The 10326-nt window shown below is 35.9% G+C and overlaps 1 protein-coding gene across 2 annotated transcripts in view; it reads left to right on the forward strand.

Moving 5' to 3' along the window:
- MARVELD2 (MARVEL domain containing 2) overlaps positions 1-8997 on the forward strand; it is a 12482-nt gene extending 3485 nt beyond the window's left edge. For both annotated transcript variants that reach the window (XM_035099552.2, XM_035099553.2), the window contains exons 3-7: positions 103-138; positions 379-512; positions 1702-1873; positions 2387-2437; positions 3111-8997. In XM_035099552.2, coding sequence (XP_034955443.2) covers positions 103-138; positions 379-512; positions 1702-1873; positions 2387-2437; positions 3111-3221 — 504 coding nt within the window. In that variant the 3' untranslated portion in view covers positions 3222-8997. The remainder of the gene's footprint in view (positions 1-102; positions 139-378; positions 513-1701; positions 1874-2386; positions 2438-3110) is intronic.
- The last annotated feature ends 1329 nt before the right edge of the window (positions 8998-10326 follow it).

Here is a 10326-nt window from a genome sequence, read left to right on the forward strand (position 1 = left end):
AATCTCTTTTTGCTGTTTTTTTGCCCCAGATGTTGTCTGCATGTTAAGGCTTTTATTGTCTACATTTGCACACTTAATGATGATGTTTTGGTTTTTTATTAGATGACAACGACACAATCTTTTGTACCAAAAAGGATGGTAAGAACAACATTTTTTTTCTATATTCAAATGCTGAGTACTTGCAGGGCCTGGACTACTTTAGTTTCAACAAGTATTGGGATAAAATAGGTAAAGGTTGAGACACATTGACAACAGAGGCCACCAGAGGCCACCTATCATAATCCTCTCCCAACAACATGGGGGTGAGGTGTATGTGATAGAATTGCACTATTATAGATTTACTGACTGTTATTGACTGTTAATATCAATTTTACATAGTATGAAGACGGCAGTCCCAAAGTAGCAACAAATGCAAAGAAATTCAAGTCTGTGGAACTGAAACCTGAACTACTCAATGGCCATATACCTGCAGGACATATTCCGAAACCTATAGTGATGCCAGACTACTTAGCGTGAGTGTCTCTGCTACTTTCCTTTTGAAGCTTTCTCTTGGAGTGATAAATCCCAGTGACCGACTACAGATGATCACATCTTGACTTAATAATATATGAATGAATGGAGATGTGAGCCTTTTGCTCCTACCTTCACAGCATTAGCAAACAAACCATGAAGTCTTCAGCTAGTCATAATTTCTCATTTCATCCAAACTAGAGAATTACATTTACTTACTTTGGAACAAGTCACGATATTAAACATTGGTTTGAAGTTGGTGTGATAACATGGCTTGTGGAACGCTCTCCCATCAGATATCAAAGAGATAAACAACTACCTGACATTTAGAAAATATCTGAAGGCAGCCCTGTTTAGGGAAGTTTTTAATTTGTGACATTTTAATGTATTTTAATCTTTGTTGGAAGCCGCCCAGAGTGGCTGGGGAAACCCAGTCGGATGGGCAGGGTACAAATAATAATAATAAGTTGTTGTTGTTGTTGTTGTTGTTGTTGTTGTTGTTGTTCTGAAGCTGGTAACCATCATTTTCCAGTTTGGATGAAACAGGAAATCATGTATAATTAGGGACTTTTTGGTTTAACCATGGCTTAAACCAGGTGGCTTTGTGCTTGGTGGAAAAGGGTTTGTTTCTATATTATTGCTGACTTTTAATCACCTAACTATATTTTCATATTAGAACTATATCAGGAAATCAATGCCTTGCACAGCAGTGGTTCCATTCTGTTCCTACAGATAATGATTTTGAGTGCATAGTTTTTAGCTATAAAGCATTTCAAATTACATCACGCAAAGGAGACTTCCCATATTGATTTCTGTTAATTTAAAAAATGTTCTCTTTAAACTTTTGAGTTTGAATCACTTAGTATCAAGTGCCAATGACAATTTTATTGTTGACATATTGCCAAGCCCAAACTTCTATTCTAAAGCAGAGTCTCCAAGTAGCCTGCCATCCAGGTTATAACCAATGAAATTGTTTGGGAAACAATTGATTTGACTAAATAAACCAAGTTGTACTCTACAGAGGGTGGGAGGTAATCTAAGATTGTTGTAGTCTTTTCTAATTTGAGTCACAATTTTCCTGTGGCAATACACTTTTACAAGTTTTTCTTTTCTTTTCGAAAATCCGTAATGCATACATTTGATGCTTACATAGATGGTTGATCCTGTAGGACTGATTATAGTTTCTTATAGGAAATACCCAGCAATTCGGACAGATGAGGAAAGAGACCGATATAAAGCTGTGTTTAACGATCAGTTTTCTGAATATAAAGAGCTCTCTGCTGAGGTTCATGCAGTCTTAAAGAAATTTGATGAGCTAGATGCCTTGATGCAGAAGCTTCCTCAGCAGCCTGGAAACACTCTTGTAAGTACTTAATTGAGCATGGATTTAAAAATGGCATTTATAAGCTGTTTTGGCTGGAGTCACATGGCAACCTAGACATTGGCTCACCACTAACCTTTACATTTAGCAAGCCAAATACATTTTAGTTTAGTTGCTGCAGAAAATTGTTGCTTGAGGTAGCAGCAGAAAAGCACTTGGTAGTTTACTGTCAGTTGCCTAGCTGTGATATTATTAGATTACTAGTAACTACCACATGCTCCCTTTTCTCCCATTCCCTTCAGAACCAGAAGGACCACCAATTTTTGAACTGAAGTAGCAATATTCAGGATTAATATAGCTTAGTTGTAATAGGGTTTTGCTGTTGTTCAGCCCCTGCAGTTTCAACCCTAGCAAAGCAGATGACCTCTCTAGGAATGGTACTCTGAACTTATACTATGGTTACATTAAAAATATTAGGACAGAAGAAAATTAATATATCATTTGTGGATATAATAGACATGAGATTTTGAAATGCTGTTTCCCCCCCCTCTACAGGAACATGACAGAATTGCAAATGTTTTGCAACAGTATAGAAAGAAAAAGAATGTGAGTTCTCATATCTACTTATTTATGTAATTACTGATTGTTAATGTTGCATAATGTTTTAACAGAGCAGTAACAAAAATACCCCTGCCCTGAGTTGATTTACATAGCAAATTTTGGCACACGGAAGGCAAAGGGCAGAGAGGTAGGGAATAAGAATGAAGGGGAGGGTCAACAGGAAGAACATGTCTCCATTTTAGTTGCACGTATTCAGCTTTGTTTGGGTTGGAGATGAGGACTTTGCTTAAAAGTCTTCACATAAAAGGTGGATTTTGAGAGAGAATTTGAAGAAGGGGCATAAGAAAAAGGGGTGGTATCACTCAGTTCTAGCAGGCAGTTCCATTGATAAGGCTGAAAGGCATAAGTAGTGAGTTTCCATTCAAATGTGGTAACATGACCTTCCAGGATAAGAACTTACCCTAGATTTAAGTTTTCATTATTCTGGCATTGGATTTGTTTGTTTTTTTAAAAAAAAATATTCATTGCATGTATACATTTAAGTGTATTGCTTCCCCACCTCAAATGTTAAGGTTTGCTGACAAAATATAAAAGAAACTCAGCAAAACAAAATAATACATCGTTAGATTTATTGAAATTACCCTTTGTGACTTGACCCACCTACTTCTGCAGGCCTCCACAAAATAAATTACTGATCTGTTTATTTTCTGTGTTGCAGGATCCCTCATTTCTTGAGAAAAAAGAACGTTGTGAATATCTAAAGAAAAAGCTTTCTCACATAAAACAGAGAATTCAGGATTATGACAAAGTTATGAATTGGAATGCTTAGGGGGACTTTACTTGCAAGGTTTCAGTTCAGTGGTTTTTTATATTTATTTATTGCCATAACTGTATAAACATTCTGCTGTGAAATGAAATTTTAACTCTTGTGAAATTTTATAAATGCCTTACATACTGGGCTGACTGGCGCATAACGCTAAACCATGGTTTACTGCTATCTGCACAAGCTGGAAGAAGACTGAGCAAAGCCTTGGCTTTTTGTGCTCCCCCCTTCTCATGCAGCTGAGGGGACTTTGGTTTCCAGCTAATCTGGGTTTGCCATTTGGAACCAGAGACTGTGCATTAAAACAAACTATGCTAAGTTTTCGAAATGAGCCATCTTCAAACCATTATGAAGCTGGCATGTTTAACCAGCATTTTAAGCAACAGTTTCTCATTTGCTATTAACAACAAGCCTGGGTTAATGGAAATGAAAGGTACATGCTAGCATATTTCCTTCTTTCAGCCCCATAGGACAGGAAGGGTAGAATGAGTGCTTAAACCCAAGGCTTGGACTCCTTCCTTTTTTCCACATGGTTTAGTGTTATGTGTGAGACAGGCCATTATCTTGAACAAATTTTAAGGTTTTACTTCATTTATGTAAATTTTGTACTTCATGTTCCTGCTCCTTGATCATATATGAATACAATTTAATTTGAGTGTTTCCTTTTGCTGCTGGATTATTATTTTTTGCTTTTAATTTGAATGTTGGTTTCTTGTAAATGTGAATCTGTTGTGTCTGAAAGTATGTGATAATTAGGTTTATGTAACAGCCTGCCTGCCTGCTTGTGTGTGCACACAACACACACATTTCTAACTGCCCAACAAATTATCCGTACTGTTGGTTAGGCTGATTCCCCATTTGAAAGACTGAAGAGTCACTCTTATTTCCCAAGTAAGTAATGCTCTTAAGGCTAAGAGTGCTGATTTCCCAGTTCTCTGTGAACATTGTTCCCAGTGAAGTGCTGGCAACTCTTAAATTCAGCACCATAGTGGCCAAGTTTTCCCTTTTCTCGCGAGGAAGCCTATTCAGCATAAGGGAAAATCCCTTTAAAAAAGGGATAACTTGGCAGCTATGTTCAGCACCAAGTGCAAAGTAGAGAAATTTTCATTCCTTTGTATTGGGCACCATTTTTGTGCAATGGGATTTGGAAACAGAAACCTGTTGCCCAAAGTTCTGCTTGCCAGGTTCCATGTTTGAGCAGCTCCTCCTCCTTGCCCAGTTCTTTCTGTTGTTACAATCCTCTGGGTCAGTTTCACAAACCAGTAAATACATTTTTTCCGATTTAAAGATACTAACTTTTCTGTCTACTGCCTTTTTCAGAAACTTTCTCTGTAGCTCTTAATCACGGAACATTTAAATAATTGAAGCAGTCATTCAAGGGCCTACTTTTGCCTTGCAGCAAAATTATCGAATTAGTAAAGTTGATGGATCAAACCCCTGTCTAATTGTGCCACATCCTTCAAAAATTTATGAATGACTGCTGGGAAACCTCAGTCGGTAGAGCATGAGACTCTTCATCTCAGGGCCATGGGTTTGAACCCAACATTGGGCAAAAGATTCATTGCAGAGGATTGATCTAGATAACTTTTGTGGTCCCTTCCAAATCTACAATTCTACAATTTTATAATGCTTAAATTCAGAAAGCACTGTTCTCTGCTATGGGGAGCTCTCAAGTTATCTCACTCAAGCACAGAAATGATTTTTATAGTGACAACTGCCCTTATGAATGTGATGCAGAATATATGAAAGGAAGAAGCTGAAGTGCACCATAACCTCTTGTTCAGACAATAGTCATTTCTTTTCCCCAAAATATTACATTGTTTGTGCTTAATTGTAGAAGAAAAAGATTAGTTTCCTTACCTTTGGGAAAGGAAGTGGCTACAGCCTCATTAAAAGGTTTATAGTCAGCCAGGCTAGGTATGACATGAAACTGGAGTGCTAATGCAAATGAAGCAACGTTTTCATTGAGGTTTGTTATTTTGGTTTGAAAATTGGTGCTGATATCTTTTTCTTGGTGAAATGTATCCTTACCAAATATTTAGCACTGAACTGCTGATAACACTAATAATCTCAGGTGGAAAGGGGGTTCATTTCAATCTTTCATTGCTCACACAACAGCTTACTATCCAATGTAACAGCAGATCCATATGTTGCAGATTGTGTTCAGTGCATAAATTGCTGCTGCTGGATAAAGGTGACTATTTATAAATAGAAACATCTGTTCCCACCTGAACAGGAGGAGGGAATCCTTTGGTAAACATTGTGTGGCTGTCTACACTGCGCCTTATGGCAAACATTTGCATGTTTCAAACGTTAGTATTTATACACTCTATTATCCTGATCTTTAAAGAAAATTTCTAGCTGTTGACAATCAACTTCTAATCTTTTGTACTGATTTTACAAAATATTTTTCTAATAAAAAGGGCAGTGAAACAGTTTTCTTCTTTGCTGAAAAAATAACCCTGTTCAATCTTTATTCTGAAACATGTTTTTACATCCCATAAAATGTCAACATAGAAACATATTATAGTACATATTGCAGAGCTCATTGTGGTGTTAGCAAATTGTTTGACAGAAACTATATTTTTATAAGTTTTCCTTGTTTATTTTATAAATCTAGGTTTTTGTTTCCAACATCCAGAAAGAACCATGGTGTCATTTGTATCACATTACTTCTTCTTATATTATATGAACTTTATAAAATGTGAGGTGTCAAAAATTAAGAACAACCAATTGTCATATGCTGTATGCTAAATATAACATTTAAATACTTCTGTCCTTTGGCCTATATTAATGATTTCTGCAATGATAAGCTAATAAGACTGCATGTGGACTTCGGTTAATAATTAGAACAAAATTCATTAGTTTATTGAAATACCAACCTTTTGGACTAGTGTACACATTTGGAATTTTGAGTGTGTGCTAGGGGCACTAGTCACAGAATGGGCCACGAGAGGCATGGCATAACACAAAATTCCTGCATGAAGAGTGTGGCATAACACAAAGTTAAGAAACAGCCACCATGGTAAGTCATAGCTGCCAAGTTATCCCTTTTTTAAAGGGATTTTCCCTTATGCTGAATAGGCTTCCTCGTGAGAAAAGGGAAAACTTGGCAGCTATGTGGTAAGTATGATTTCTCTCTCACAAAGCAATGCTGTTGCTGCCCATCATATACAGACTTGTTTAAAGTTACAGGTTCTCCTGCAGTAATTCCTTTTTTTCTCACCTAAAACCTTGCTGAGGGGCACAGATCATTGCAGAAACTGTAGCAGAAGAGAAACTGAGAAGCCCATCAGTGAAAAATTGTTATTAAATTTCTATACCGCCCTTCATCCGAAGATAATGGGTCGTTTGCAATATAAAAACACAAAAATATTTAGCGTAATAAGCGAACAAAAACAATAACCCACATAGACAGTTTAAAAGGCCATAGATCAGGCATCCCCAAACTGCGGCCCTCCAGACGTTTTGGCCTACAACTCCCATGATCCCTAGCTAACGGGACCAGTGGTCAGGGATGATGGGAATTGTAGTCTAAAACATCTGGAGAGCCGAAGTTTGGGGATGCCTGCCATAGATTGTATTTTAATTTATTACATTTCATATAGAATTATGTATAAAACATGAGAATAAATTATAGATAATTGCTTGGTTTGGTATAAGCCCATTGTTATCTCAATTCATATACAGCCAGGTTTAATAATTTAACTGTTTATATTTGGACCACTTTTCTGCTGTACTTTATTGGAAGGAGAAAAATAAACATTTCCTTAATAACAATTTAAACAATCTATTTAACTAAAACAATAACATTATAGCATATGTATCCATGTTTGTTAACTGATTTGGTTAAACTTTTTTTAATAAAAAACTTATCGACATGAGTTTTAGCACACATGAAAAACTTAAAACAAATCCTTATTTCCTGATGAATAGCCTTTGGACTATAATGTAACTTAAATAGAAAACTATCTTTAGAAAGATTTTTCCTACAAAAGCTTTTTTTATTTTAAAAAAACTGATTAAAATATATGTACAGGTATATATATATATATCTGATTTTTTAAAATATATTTTTTAATCATTGATTTTTATCCACCCTGGCTCCCAGCAGCTTCACATAGATGTTAAATAACACTGGGGACAAAATTATGCCCTGCCGAACTCCAGAGCACTCCCCAAACACTACTCTCTGGACTCAACCATACAGGTAGGAACAGAACTATTGTAGTACAGTGCCTCTGGTACCCATTCTAATCACTTGATCCAGAAGGATACCATGACCAGGTAAGTGGTATCAAAAATTGATGATAAATCAAGTAAGAGTAACAAGGTTGTACTCCTCCTGTCCCTCTCTCGATGATTCATTAGGCTGACAAAGTCCAATTCAGTCCTGAAAGCAGGTCTAAACCCAGATTGAAGTGGCTCCAGATATTCAGTGTCATCCAGGAACACTTGCATAAACACCTAAAGTATGAGAAACAGCTTTTGAGCAAGAATAGGCACATTCAGAATGGAAAACTATTGCCTGGGACACCTAATTAGCCTTTGTTGTATTGCGTTACTCAGCAACCCATTATTGTTTTGGGAGGAATAAATAAATCACAATGTTGAATTGTTTGGCTTCAGCAATACATTATGACCTCTCTTGAAAAGCAAACATTAACTTGACCAGTTTTATGAAGGATGGAAAATCCCTTGCATAAAGGATCACATGGTGGCTATGCCCAGTGGTGGTGGTAGTATTTTTTAAAGAATGCTATTAAGAAAGTCATTCATGGTGAGTTATACAATTCAATGATAGTTCTTTTAGACATAATGAAAAGAGTTTGGACATCTAGGAATGATTGTTTTTCTGTCTGCAGAATAATATTTAAAGCTAATATAAAAAGGTAATCTTTATTATTTTGAAACTAAAGTATTGCATTAGATGTACAGAAGGAAGAAGTACAAGCTTCTGGATAAGATGGCTCAGCTTCTTTTTTACAGTGGCAGTAGGGAAGTAAATATAGAACATGTTAAAAACTTATGGCATTGATACAATGTAGAAACTCGTATTTTCATTATTATTTTAATGTTGCAAATGCGAAGAGTTGCTAATATGCATATGAATGTACCGTATTTTCCCATGTATAAGACTATATTTTTTCCTAAATTTTTGAAGTTTAAAATAAGGGGTCGTCTTATACACAGTGCATAGTTCATTTTCTTAATTTTGAGTCCCCCAAAATAGGAGTCTTATACACGGGGGCATCTTATACACCGAAAAATACGGTATTTTAAAAAGACAAAAAAACTTGCGTCTTAATACTTCAACCATGAAGAATGTTTAGTGTTTCCTTTTGTTTCCATGCTTTTTGTTTTGTTTTGTTCCTGTTGAGATGAAAAAGCGACTACATGCAATAGTTAGGATCTAAAGCTCTCTGAAACTTACTTTTTACTCCATTGGGAGGTTTGAACCAGTGTTTGTTGGACAGAAGCAATTGTCCTTCATGTCACATGACAAAGTGCTTTTGAACCTGTTAGAAAAAGTTTGCGGTATGGAATGATAGGTTTTGCTAGACAAAGGGAAAGCAGTCAAAAATGGCAGTGGCCATGAGAAGCTCTTAACAGCTCCTAAAATGGCTCTTTGGATTTTGACCAATATTGTTATGAACCATGCATTTATGAACTAGAAATTGTTATTTTATTGTTCTTTAGGAGGTTTTCTGGAAGGTATTTTATTATGTTAGTTAATACACTATTGTTTTAAAGTAAGGGAGCACAGTGGGGGCCCTCTTGGTAGTTCCTCTGTCCTCAGAGCTGGTGGGGATGGGTGGGTGATGGCCCTAAGCTGTGGAACAGCCTCTCCACAGAACTGCATCTGGTATCTTCAATATAGCTTTTCGTGAATGCTTTATTTTTTGACCCATGTTATTTTTATGGTTGCAATTTGTTTTAATTTGTTGTTAATATTGTGTTTAATGCTGTAACCCGCCCTTTGACCTTAGGGTAAAGGACAGGTAATTTATAGATAAATAATAAATAACATAATCTGGCCTAGATGAATTTTTATTCAGAAAGGCGGCATATAAATACTATAAAATAAATATTGGGGCAGTGACTTCCTGGGGCAGTGACTTCCTGGTGTTAAGTGTACATTGTGCAAGGAAGTATTTAATGTGTTGCCTTTTATTAGTATGATATATAAACAATATCAGTTTGTTTATCATACTGAACCCATGCTTTGCTGCTTTGGAAGTCAATAAGTGGCAGGTGTTTAGAAATGCTTATATTGCAATAATTTCTGCTGAATTAAACATTTCTATACATTTTAATCCCACTGTGTGTTGCACATCCTTGAGGTTTTTATCCTCATGTAGAAGCTTTCTCTTTGGATCCAACATCTGTCAAAACTTAATCTGTATATTCCCTATTCACTTTAATGCTTCATATCCTCTTTTTCAATATAATTATGTCAGAGAAGGCTGCCAGGGAAATTATTATGTCACGATTCAAAGCATTATGGAAGAAAGAGGAAATGAAAGCCTAAGGTAAAGGGAAAATATTTCAATAGAACGATGCAACTCTTATTATAGCTGAACTTATCCATGCTTAATCATTAGGATTTGTCAAACTCTTTAATTACTTGTTTGTGAGCACATGAATCATGAGATGAACGAAAGAGTTTCCTAATTGCTAAATCTACACAAATACATATGTATTTATGCAATAAGCCTACTCATTTATAACCATGTCGAGGAAATTTGTTAAACTGTTCCAGCAGGTGATCAGTTTAGCACATGGCCAGGTATTCCTAGCAATGTTTTATTCAATATTTTGCTACCAGACTCTTCAGCTGAGGGACAGCGTGCCAGTTTAGTTTTCATCAAAAGCAGATGGATTGATTTATTTCCTATTCCAAAATAGAAGTAACTAAATTTGTTTTAAACTGGTTTTAATGTTTTATTTTATATTGCTGTAACACACCCTAGGACCTTCGGGTGAAGGGCAGGTAATGAGTAAATATAATAATAAATAAATAACCCAACAATGAAGCAAATTCATTCATTATCCTGCAATGATACATCACTGAAGCGAAGCATTTTAAGTGGAATGTATGCAATCACCT

The sequence above is a fragment of the Zootoca vivipara genome, chromosome 11 (genome assembly GCF_963506605.1).
Source record: "Zootoca vivipara chromosome 11, rZooViv1.1, whole genome shotgun sequence".
Lineage (NCBI taxonomy): Eukaryota > Metazoa > Chordata > Lepidosauria > Squamata > Lacertidae > Zootoca > Zootoca vivipara.